The sequence below is a fragment of the Dermacentor albipictus genome, chromosome 5 (genome assembly GCF_038994185.2).
Source record: "Dermacentor albipictus isolate Rhodes 1998 colony chromosome 5, USDA_Dalb.pri_finalv2, whole genome shotgun sequence".
Taxonomy (NCBI): Eukaryota; Metazoa; Arthropoda; class Arachnida; order Ixodida; family Ixodidae; genus Dermacentor; species Dermacentor albipictus.
The window spans coordinates 157,478,613-157,491,281 of NC_091825.1; the positions used below are offsets into that span (position 1 = coordinate 157,478,613).

General features: G+C 47.1%; 1 protein-coding gene and 1 long non-coding RNA gene across 2 annotated transcripts in view; one reads left to right on the forward strand and one right to left on the reverse strand.

Annotated features, from left to right (window-relative positions):
• jeb (jelly belly) overlaps positions 1-12,669 on the forward strand; it is a 250,618-nt gene that overhangs the window by 188,615 nt on the left and 49,334 nt on the right. The window contains exon 2 of the mRNA XM_065432384.2: positions 5,990-6,150. Within this exon, the coding sequence (XP_065288456.2) occupies positions 5,990-6,150 (161 nt within the window). The remainder of the gene's footprint in view (positions 1-5,989; positions 6,151-12,669) is intronic.
• LOC135902371 (uncharacterized) overlaps positions 1-12,669 on the reverse strand; it is a 279,164-nt gene that overhangs the window by 147,913 nt on the left and 118,582 nt on the right. The window lies entirely within an intron of this gene.

Consider the following 12,669-nt stretch of genomic DNA (forward strand, 5'->3'; position numbering starts at 1 on the left):
TAAGTCGTACTTCACGCATTTTCTGACGCAGTTCACTTTCAAACATTAATTTAGTTCAATAAGGCGCGTGCGCTTGGCGGATGGCCTAGCAGAATGAAGGTGTATGCTGAACTTCTTCACATGCACGTGCGCGCCTGAAGTACTTCACTTGTGGTGGTGGTGCTTGTGTAATCTCGTCTAACGTCCACACCAGCTTCGCTGTACATCCACTGTCACGGAGTGACATGGAGGCGGACTCTTTTTTTCGGCATCCTTATCGCCGTCCTTATCAAGGTCCTTAGCGAGCCGCAATATTAATCGCTTCACGCTCGCCTAATGCTGAGACGTAAGCAGTAATGGGAGGGACAGGTGCGTTGTACGGCAGGCAACTTTCGTTTCTTCTGTGCGAAATTGGCCTGAATTCATTAGGTTTGAATAAATTATCAGCGCAAAGTATTTTTCATTTCTGGATACGATTATGAGCTCTTTGAATGGCGTATTTCAAGCCTTCAATTGAAATCAATCGCATGGATCCTTTAGTTAATAGACCTATTTGCAGAACTACTTTTCTAATTAGTACATCTAGTCATTTTCAAGTGTGTGCTTTCATGGCAAAAGGAATTCAGGGGGAACCATTTAACTATCTCATCTATATTTTTAAAAAATTTCGAACGCATTTCGCGAAACACGGTACTCGGCATGAAACAATTTGCTCGGCGTCCATCGCACCGTCTGCTTGCCTGCCTAAAAGAGGACCGTGTACAACATACGCCCACATAACTGCACATCAGTGCACTCGACGGTCTGCCATCAGATTTTACATCAAGGCCACCGTCACCTTTGTGCTGAATGCAACAACCTAAGGTATACACCTCAATATTCATGGCTTCAAAGGAAAAGCTGGAGTGGTGTTAGCGTTGTTAAAACAACCAACGCCGCAATTTTTATACGATGTGCACAGCACTCGACTTTACGTTTATACTAGCGGCTCTGTTAAATCTACTAGTATGACCGGCGCAGTGGTTATTTTAGCGACGTTTGTTGAAATCAAGATCAAGACGTCCTCTCAAAGAAGTTCTTCGGGAGGGGAACTTTTCACGCAGCGAGCGGCACTCGCATTTATTCTACAAGAGCCACGTCATCAGCGGACCATATTCCTTTAGTCAAGGGCAGCCCTCTAAACTGCAGGATGTCAATGGCGCTGTGGTTCTCATGAGCAAATTGTGTCAGAGAGATAAGTTTTCACCATCGACGAACAAAACAGAAACACGATATACTGTATTAGTGGCTGCCGGCCCAATGTGGTTTGCAGGTAGCCATAATATCGCGGTTGTGTGTGGAGGCGATCGCAGCAACGAATATGCTCCTTTTGCTCACGGAAATTGCAGATATGTGCTAATTCCATTCGTAAGAATATACGCAGAAAATACACTTTGCTTCATAGCACTCTGTCGTACCTTGTGTTAACATAAGTCAACTAATTCCACGAACAGTCACTTACATTCACTTGTAACTTGATGGTCCACTTATCACTAGAGCTGCGAAGGCGCGAAAAAACTCTGTTGTACCGGCTGCAGCTCGGTGTCGTGTTTACTTAGTCATGCTCATACATAATTGCAAAATTGGATGGGCCTAGAACCCTGCTTGTAATACTTCCGGCTGCGAATAAACAACTTCCAATATTCGGTGCATCTGCCCACGTTGTAGCATACAGAGAGGTAGGTACTGTGCCTTAAGTTACAGACACGGGACAGCTGACCACTGTGAGAGCAAATAATTACTTGGACAGTGGTCACAACTGACGTGTGCGCTGAAGGCACCCAGAACGCTAGTTCGCTTCCTGTGGTACGTCAGCACGGATCTGGAAGATACGCTGTGACAGTGATGTTTGCCGCTGCAACTTTGTGCGCCAATTTCCGTCTCTGTACACACATCTTCCTCCCTTCCGATCTCTTTAAATCCGCTTTCCCCGTGCCGGAGCGCAAACCGGACTTTTTCGCGTTAACCTCCCTGCCTTCCCTTTGTTTCTCTCTCAACTCTAAATGAGATGATGAGGAACACATATGCGTGCACACACACTAACGCACACGTATGCTCGAAATGCACTGGCACAGAATTTATTTGCAGGCTATCACTGAAGCTTCCATACCGCAGGAAATCTGTCATGCTATAAGCGCCTTTGTGGGGCGCAGTTGAGAGTCGGGGCATCTTCACGGCCTAACAAAGTCCCGCAGTTGAATCCGCGTGTCTGGCCACGTCTTCAGAACGCTTTAAACGCAACCCTTCAGCTTATGAAGAGCCTCATCTGAACCCTGATCAATATAGCAGGTGGGATGCAATTTTGCGCTGGAAAAATGAATTTTGAAATAGTGTCCCGTGAAGCAAAATTCAAGCGAATGCGAAATCGTTGTTCAAAATATTTTATTCGGTTTACAACAATAGAAAAAAAACAATGGTCAATCACCAATTCTCAGCGTGGTCTAAACCACGGTCTCGAAAATCTGCTGACATCAATCGGTGTACTATTTATGGTTGTTTCTCTGTGGTTCAAGGTGCAGTGACTTGCATATTATTGTAAGCATTCTTTCACGAGCACCCCATCCCCGTCACGCGAAAAGTGTAATGCAAAAATATGTATCTACAAAAAAAACGTAATTTCCAAATTTAAGACATTTAATCGTTGCATTAGCGTAAATGTAGATGATTGGTAGCTTCATAAGAGATAAGGAAGACTTTAAAAAAATAAGAAAATAAATAGCGATATATAGAGAGACATAGGTCTTCTTAGAAGATGCACGGGGAACCTTATACAATTTGAACTCGATCTAACGAAACCCGATTTTATGAAGTTCCCGATCTAACGAACAAATTTCCATTTCTCGGCAGGTACCCATGCATAGGGTTCTATCTTGGCATCAACCCGAATTAACGAAACTAACTTGAATGAACTCGATTTAACGAAGTTTTTCCAGAAAAAATGAGTAAGAAGAGCGGTGATTTCTTTATAATTTTGACACAGACTGGTTTTTCTTCGAGCGTGCACTCTAAAGCTAATTCGTTAAGACATCCAGGCGCCGTGGTCGCGACCCCAGCTTTATTTTGCCGCGGCTGCACGCCAAGCACATGCACGGAACTGCTGACTAAACGCCGCCTCGGTAAGGGCGGCGGTGGTTGCTTGCGCTATTTCATGTACCAGTCATCTGTGCTCTCAGGCATGCTGTACGCATTATCAATTTTGAACATACCACCTAGTTTGATGGCCCAACTGGAGCGAGATGATCGCGTTGCCCTTCGACTAATGCTTGGATTACCTCGTGAGGCGCAATCTGTTGCATTACTCACTGAAGCGCATCAGTTGCCCCTGAGGCTGCAAGCAGATCAGGAAGCTCTGTATCATATTGAGCGTCTGCACCGCGCATCGAATGGTCAATGGCTCCTTGATCGTCTGATTCACCACCCGTTATCTCGCATGGGAAAAATGGCGGCATTATTTATGGATATCACTATCATTTCTGAACATCCTCTTCAGATACATCTCCGCCTCCAAAAGGTATCACGAAGCACGTATTCCCCATTTACCTCACAATCCCTAGCATGCACAAAAAGTCTGATAAGGCTGTTTCGGCAATATTCCAATTGGCTCAGTCTCACATGTTCGAAAAGTTTCCAGATTATCTTCAAGTTTTCACAGGTGCATCTGTGCACAACGACGGTCAAGGTGCCTGTGCAGCTTTTTTCTGCCCATCAAGTCAAGTACGACGTATCGTTCAAATACCTCACCCAACTTCGTCAACAACTGCAGAACTAGCAGTGATTAATTAATTAAGAGGAGTTAACTACATCGAAGGTTGTCATCTTTACAGACTCCCGTGCTGCCCTTAGCAGGTTATAACGCAGTGAGCTTGAGTGTCCACTTGTGCGTAGCATTACTGACTCTGCGAGCAAAATTACATCACGTGGGGTATCTCTCGTTGCTCAATGGATACCTTCACACGTAGGAATCGCCGGAAATGAAGAGGCTGATCGGCTCGCTTCAAGTTGCGCTCATAACAACTGTGACTGCCCAGAAATTTTGTGCAAGCTTGATGACGCTCATCTGCTGATTCGTCGCCCCCTACTCAAGCTGCATCCAGATCAGCGCGTCGCAAATGGAACGTTCCCGCCCCGTGTTCGCGGTCGAGGCTTGCCTCGTCGCGCTAGAGCACAACTGCTCAAGCTGAGGGTTGGTTGCGTGAACTTGCACGAACGTTTACACAGACATGAGCGTGTGGCAAGTCCATTGTGTACGTCTTGTGGCTGCTACGAGACACTTCAGCACCTTATATTTGAGTGTCCCGCTTTCAGTGCGCAGCGCATGTCGCTAGTGAGAAACTATCATCTCTTGGCCTGCGGTGTCCGACACTCGAGGAATGTTTATACCCGAGTGGTTGTGCATCTAAATGTGATCAGGCCCATCACGCCCTACTAACATTTCTAGAGTTAACTAACTTAGGTTCACGTTTGTAGCATGAACATTCAACATTCTGTAGTAGCGTGACCTTCAGTGACCGGCCCTACTGTGTGTGATCAGTACTGTGCCCTAACGCTTCTTCATTCGAAGATGGGAGGTGGCTGGTTCAAACACCTTTTAGTGTATATTGTGAACCGACTACCGGTGAAACGGTGATTGCGTGCAGCTGTACTTGGCGTCTCATCGTGGAGAGCACAATTAGCCGCATAGCGAACTAGCCATGGATGTGATCGATAATTCTGGAGGCTGTTCGACGCGGCGTCACTTTAATCCCGGCTGCAGAGTTGAAACTCGGCAGAACAACGTGCTAGTGTACTGTGTTCTACTTTAGTCTTTGGATTTGTCCTGTTGCTCTTCCTTTCCTCTCTCCTCCCCCCTTCCTATCTTCCATTTCTGTGTTGCTGTCACCTCCCTTCAGAAGAGTAGGCATGCGTTGTGCCCCTTCCGGTGGCAGTTGCCAGCCTGCTCGTCGCTTCCCCTTTCCTGTAAACTGTGTATATGTGCATATGTGTTCAAAACAAATAATAATAATAATAATAATAATAATAATAATAATAATAATAATAATAATAATAATAATAATAATAATAATAATAATAATAATGCAGGTGGCTGGATTAGCGGCACATAGCATGCCGCGGTAACGTTTACGTGTCGCTACGTTACGATTTTAGATTTAGAACGACCGAAAAATTTTTTTCTCGATTTTGCAAACGTCCTTATTTAACGAAATAATTCGAGCATGGTCGAATCAAGTTTTAACTGTAGTAGGGGTGGGCGAACTGAAATCTTGAGTTGGGTCGACTAGAAATTAGGAAGTGTGCCAAGTGGAACTTGGGGTTGGGGCAACTTTAAATTCGTAGCGGCCCAACTAAGATTTAGGGTGGGCCAACTTAACTTAGGGGTGGGCCAACTGAAATATGGGGTGGGCCAACTTGAAGTTTTGGAGTGGGCCGGCTTAAATTTGGGGGTGGGCCAACTGAAATTTGGGGGTATGCTTACGCATACTTAGCAACCGGAGTTATTTTTTTTTTTGGGGGGGGGGGGGGAGCGGAGGGTTCTGGAGGGCAATTAACTATACAGCACCAATATGTTCTCTGGTTGACTACCTTAAACAAATGCAATGAAAACATCAAACATAATCATCACTGGGCACTAACGCTAGAGCGAAAGTTATAAATAACATTCGCAATGTTTGTTTGTTTGTTTGTTTGTTTGTTTGTTTGTTTGTTTGTTTGTTTGTTTGTTTGTTTGTTTGTTTGTTTGTTTGTTTGTTTGTTTGTTTGTTTGTTTGTTAATTAACGCACGTATTGTGGAGGGGAACCGGAAAAATAGTTGCACGGAGCAATTACGTGGGCTCTGACTGCTGTCACATAAATTCTACTATAAGGCTAGACTCTTTTAAAAGCCCGGAATTAGCGTTGAGCATACTCAGCATTAAACAAATTAGTCCTTCATTGTTGTGACATGACGACACACGGTCCCCGGTTTTCGTTGCAGAGTGTCCGAGCGCGGAGGACGGAATGGAGCGGTTCGCGTGCCCTTCGCCAGACCGGATGGGGCGGTACCGGTGCATCGACGACCACGTCCTGTGCGACGGATTCATCGACTGTCCTCAGGGCGAGGATGAGGACCGAATGTCTTGCATGTTCTACAAGACGGTGAGTGCTGCTACGGCACCAACCTTAGTCGTTGAATCAGGGTAAAAGAATTATGGCGAGATCCACCTCTGTCACGTTGTCGTGCTCTTCGCTGGTCTCCACGATATGTAGTTCTCAAACAAAATTACGTACAGAAGCATGCTTCTTTGTGTGCGTGTTTGCCTATCAGTATCGTTCTCTAATACCGATGCTGATGGGTTTTGTTAGTCATAAGCCTTTCTAGGGTGTAAGGTCATCAAAAAGTACATGCTGAAAGGCTTGCACAGTTGAAGGTTAATGGAATTTTTAAATTGAATGCACGTACGTGTTTTTGCGTGAAGTGCCCATGCCTCTGTGTCCCTTTTCACGAATGCTTAGACTATAAACCCTAGACGGCGATGTACATGGTTCGCGAGGGGAAAGAGAGTCAGTAACAAGTAGTGAGAGGAAAAGCCTTGAAAGGGCTTTTAATCCGACTAACCCAGCATTCACCAAAGACCTCCCGCAGGAAAATATAAACGCGAAACATTACAGCTCGGCATTTAACAGTTTTTTGCAACATTTTGTTGATTTAATAGCGAATTTGGGCATCCAGAGTTAACGTAGAAGGCAGCGGCCCTAAACGTAAAAAAATGTGCAATACTGATACTTTAGAAATAAAAGAAAACGCATATGCCTGTTCAACGAAAAACTTGGCAAGCTGTATTTGTTCTAAGCGAAATATTTCATAATAAAGGTAACAGCGTTATGCGCTGGCCCTGTGAACAGATTTCATTCTCAGAGCGTACAGACCATGGCGGCACGTACAGTTTCCGACGTCAACGTCTACAAAAACCACACTTAAGGGCAGTTTATAGTCCGACGTAACGCACGCGCGCGCGCACGCTACGTCACGTCGGCGAAAACGACACCTCTATAGTCGGGCGCACCGGCGCAGCTAACGTAACCGGCGGCTTCCAACGCGCCCCGACGGGCCCGGCGCCGATTTGGCTCCGGAGCCATTCGCGCGTCGAAGTCGGCGGAACTCTCGCACCACAATGCATTGCGCGCGAAGAAAAAGGCGCCAGCACAACTCCGCAGACGGCTTTTGCGGACGGCGCGCGACTTGGCGAACCTTCTGCGCATGCTCCGAAGATAGCTGCCTACGGCGCGCGCGTTGAAGTATAGAGGGGATGGCATCTCGGCTGGCGCAGCGCAACCGACGTAGCGTGACTGACCGCGAACGACGCTCGTCCGCGCGCCGATAACGTCGGACTATAAACGGGCCTTTAGAAACAGACAGCAGGCCCCCGGCAAGAAACATCAGCTCATGCGGCAAGACCTTTATTACTACGTACGCTGAATTGAGCCCCACTTTAGCCACTTGTACAGTGAATCAAGCCATGCTAACGTTGTCGCTATGTGTGTTTACGTCGGCACAACAACACAGATGCGTGGTTCGCGCAACTACAACACTCAATTACTTCAAAGCACAATGTCACATCGAATAACGGCTTCCCTGAAATAGAAACCTGTTCCACCAGCCGGCGATCTGCCCTCGATCGCCTCCGAAAGGATCGAAAAACGAACTGCGCCAGCGTGTGCACGCCAGCAGCTTTTCCGGCATTGTGGCTCTTCCCCGATTGTATTTACATCCCGCGGGCGGTAAACAGAGAACAAAAGGACAACACCGGCACTGGAGGAAAGTACCCGCAATCTCGGATGCCGAACGTGAGTTCGGCAGTGTGACTCGCCAGGAAACAGCTTCGAAACTCTCTCTGGAAAACACTTTACGGGAAAAGCTAGTGTAAGGCTAAAAATAAGAAGAAAAGCGCAATTCCTTAGCGTCCCGCCTGACATCGAGTACGCTGGGCGATTTCAGCCTGCGGCACAGATGGAGCCTTATGTGGATATGGTTCACTAGCTACCCCACGGCCTAGGAGCTACGGCTTCTGCGCAGTGCTTCACTCTGTTCCGAGCAACGTTCGTGACCTTTATGGATAACAGAAGGCTTCACTGCTTGCTGATGGGCTAGTCAGTCCATAGTTCTTACGGCGGAAAGATGCGAATGGATGTGAAGAAATGAGGGTACAGTAGATAGCGTCACCTGTAACTAACTATGCGTCACTCGCAACTAACTCGTAAATTAGTTGTTCAAAACGCTACGCGATCACTCAGTTAAAACATTGAAGTATAGATCAAGGCATTACATGTCCCAGTTGTGTGAACAAAAATTGACCGCCTTTCCACCACAGTGAAGAGGGGTGCAAGCGAAGCTCGGGATCTGCGGCTCTTCGTTGTCGCAACGCCTCGGCTTTGCGTTCCCTCACGGCGAGGTGGACACGTCGACGCCGTCACCCGCCGTGGTTGCTCAGTGGCTATGGTGTTGGGCTGCTGAGCAGGAGGTCGCGGGATCGAATCCCGGCCACGGCGGCCGCATTTCGATGGGGACGAAATGCGAAAACACCCGTGTGCTTAGATTTAGGTGCACGTTAAAGAACCCCAGGTGGTCAAAATTTCCGGAGTCCTCCCCTACGGCGTGCCTCATAATCAGAAAGTGGTTTTGGCACGTAAAACCCCAAATATTATTGTTATTACGTCGACGCCGAGCCGTGGCGGCGTCGACGTGCGGCGTTCACGAAACGCCGCCTGTTCTTCAGCCGAGCGCACGACGCGCGGCCCGCTCCTGCTGCCGTTGCATCTACGCACCCTGCTTTCAGCGGCACGAACCTAACGCGCCTTCCTTATCTGACTGCCGGGCCTGAAGCCATATGCTGAAACGGCGGGAAACGGCGAGCGCCAGCGAGCGAACATGCGATCACACCCTTTCTCTCCTCCGGAAGGAGGAGATGCTTGTGATTGGCTCGCCCCTTGCGCTGCGTCTACTTCATCGTGCACATAAAAAGGCCGGGTGCTACGAACCGGTAGTGGCTGAGTCGGTTAGCGTGGTTTCTCGCAACGATGGTTCGAATCCGCTGCCCAACAAGCAATATTTATTTTCGCGCTGCTTGAGTTCTTTCGTACGGCAGCACCAACGCCGACACGAGTGAGACAATACAGGCTTCGCTTGAAAAAGAAACTACGGGAGCACCTAAGCAATTCTTAGTATGTGCCAATGTATTACTTGTCGCTGAGTTTAGTGTTGCGGCGAAACGTTGCTGAGTATAGTGCTGCTGTGTTATGTTTCCCAGATTAATCTAGCTGCTTAGGAATCACAACAATGCAAGTAGACAAACCGATCATATTGAGATCTGTTAACTGAGTTTCATTTGCTGAGTTCTCATTAAAGTAATGTTTGACGTATATTGAGTTGAGTGTTCTTTTTCGATTATACCACTTTGCCGAGCGATGACAGCCCTTTTCCGAGCGACACCATGGTTTTGGCATTACATTTCTTCATCGGGTTCGTAGGCGAACTCCACCCCATATTCTGGGGGGATGTCGTAGGCGCCTTCCGATGGGTACCCGAAGCTCGTTTTATCTTATTCGTCGTCATCGTCATCGTCATCGAAAGGCAAAACGAGCGGCTGCAGTTCACCGTGCTCGCACCGCAGCCGCTCGCTCTGCCGTCTAGTGAATCGCCCTCCAGGCAGAGCCCAACCACGTGCACAGGCTCAAAGGTATACACAACTGTTGCCTGTTGCAACGGTGGCGCAATGCAACGGTGGCGCAGCGGTTAGCATGGTCGGCTACGGGGCGGTAACTATGTGATGGGGCAGAGGATCGAGCCTTCACCGTGGCCACTTCTTTCTTTGTAGTTAGATGAAGATGGTGTCATTTGTGTTCCAATTTTCTGCCATGGCTATCTAATGACGGCTGGATCGTACAGTGGCCTGAGTAATGCTCTCGCATTATTGCACCCTCTGCAAAAGGTACGCAATAGTAAACGTGAGAGAGAGTACAAAGAGCATAAGGAAAAGGCACGAAGTTAAAAAGAAGCGCTCCGGTTTGCTACTCTGCAAACCAGAATAAAAATAAAACATGCACCGAGTAAAAATAAAACGCGAACGATAGCACGAAATGAACACGTACAATAAAGGACAGGAAAATGCATTGTTTAATTCAGGAATAAATGTAAAAATAAACTAAATGTATTGTAAACTAAAGGGAAAGAAATATCGCTATGGCACCAAGAGTGTGGCGCAGCGTCGCAAACTCCATGCCATGTATCTTTCAACGTATCTTTTGGTCCGCGACAAATGAGGACAAAGACAGGTTATTTTACCACTATTTGAAACGTGGCCCTTATTCGTAAAACTTTTCTTGCTAAGCGCCGATTGCCACTGGTCATTGCCGTGCCAATTCTGCAGTTATCACGCTGATTCATACTGTAATGCGTGGCGGTCACCTACATTGCCATTCGCAACACTGGGCCAACATTTAATGACTCTTAATAAAGAGACATTTCGTGAGCGTGAGCCTGGGGCCCGTATACGTGAATGTTAATGACGTAAGAGTGTTTCCTAATTTACTAGAGTTCGGGTTCCTGCCATTTAATATGTAGCTACTAACGGGCGTGATAACGAAAGCAATAGTGGTGGAGAATCCCAGACAGCACTTCCGTCACTTACGAGGTAGTCTTATGAATACAGGCCTTGATCGGTGTGCAACCGTGAGATGTATAAAAAGCGCTGGTGGCGACATGAACGACGAGCCGAATTCACAAAGCTATTCATTCGCAAGTGTTCCTTGCCATTGGCCGGCTGCGATCACTAATAGTATGTCCAGCATCAGGGTTGGTTTGCTTTGGCTCTTACGAACAATTCTAGCGCAAGTACTCTTAGTGAATGCGGGTGCAGGTGCTGAACGCGCACTTTCATTTTGATTGGCTGGCCCCTTGTTCTGACTACCGGTGCTGCACGGAATTGCTTTGAAGTATAGTGCGTAATGCCGCCGGCACAAAGCTATGCCGGCCGGAACAACGCGGACACGCAAAGCAGCACCACTAGGCGGAGAATGAAAGCAGAAGCATGAACTGGCAGTGATTGCGACCCGCTTACGTACACACTTGCGTTCGAGAAGCGGGTCCCGAGTTTTTCAGACATTTCCCAGGCTAATTCAGTGCGCGTACATATTTCGGTCCTTATGAAAGCGCTCATTGCCATGACCACACAATTTTTTTATCGCGGGCTTGTGGTGTTGTCAGGCTGGTGTTTTGAGCCAGCAAGAAATGTGGGTTTTCGATCTGAATGTGTACAATAATGTCTATATTAAGAAGTTTAACATCAGGCGGTGTGACCTTCTTTATAGAAAGCTGCGCTCCTTAGTGCGAGAGCGAATATTAAGTAAACGTTCCTGTGCTTTCACCCACCCCATGAGTGACATTCAAGTGCAATGTACTCAATGAAGTGAGAGAGAGATAGAAGGAAAGCAAAGACAGAGAATGTAATAAGATTATATCTCTGGTTGGCTACCATGTAGTGGAGAAGAGAAAAATGGTACGAAAGATGAGAGAAAAATATCTCAGGATGTAAGGATAAACAATAAAAAACGTGAGTGCTGTCCAACCGTCAATTCAGGAGTCACATCTTCCCACGCACTTTCAGTGTGGGATAGAAAGTTATACACGTGACAGTATCGCACACTCGCAATATGTTGCACAATCCAGTCTACTGTAGGCAACCCAGCGGCGCCTTTATAGCTGCTCGCACTGATGTCGGTGGAGGTCCAACAATTTTGGATTTCGTGAATGGGCGCTTGTCCAGCGGCTGCTCTTTGCTGGTTGAAACGAGAGGACTCGCAATAAAGGTGCACGATTTCGAAAGTCACAAAGTGGAGTGTTGGCCATTCTGATGAAAAGGAAGTATGCATTTGAACATGCCACTTCACACCATAGACTTACTAGAAGAGTGCATTCACGTCCTGAGAGGCAGGACGGAGGACGAAAACCTAAATTAGTATACAGGGTATGAAAGCGTGTGTTCGTCAATTTCGATGAATACCACTGATTCAATGTTGGCGAAGTTGTTTCGCTGCGTTGGCTCTAGAAAGCGGGATGCCAACACGGCTGATGCCATTGTGGACAGATCGGGCGGCTGCGTCAGCTGGATCATTTCCATGGATGACGAATAACAAGAAAATTTATCGAAATATTATCTCATGCTCATCCTCAACCACGCAATGATGAACATGTCTCACGTTTGCAGCGAGACGTAAGACATGTTCTACTACTGTACTACTGTACTACAGTACTACTGTTTGCACCAACTGATGAAAATAAATTCAACTTCAGCTTCAGAAAGCTGCTCGTCGAATCCGTGACGCAGTGCGGAGAGTAAACTCTAGAGTTACAGATGTCACCATGGATTGCGTCCTCATTAATGAAATCAAGAGCCGCTTAAATGACTGATCTTCCTGTAATTGCCAACGCGACAGCTGAACATGTATGCTCAAATAAACAATCAATGTAAGCATGTAGGCGGCCATTGCGAACCTTGTGTAAAAGAGGGATACTGGGGTATGTAAGAAACAGCCTCCATGAGCTTGGCAATTCCTGCGAAACAAACGTGCGTGGACTCCACGAAATGCAAGCTCAAGGGGCGTCTCTCGATCTTTCGAAGT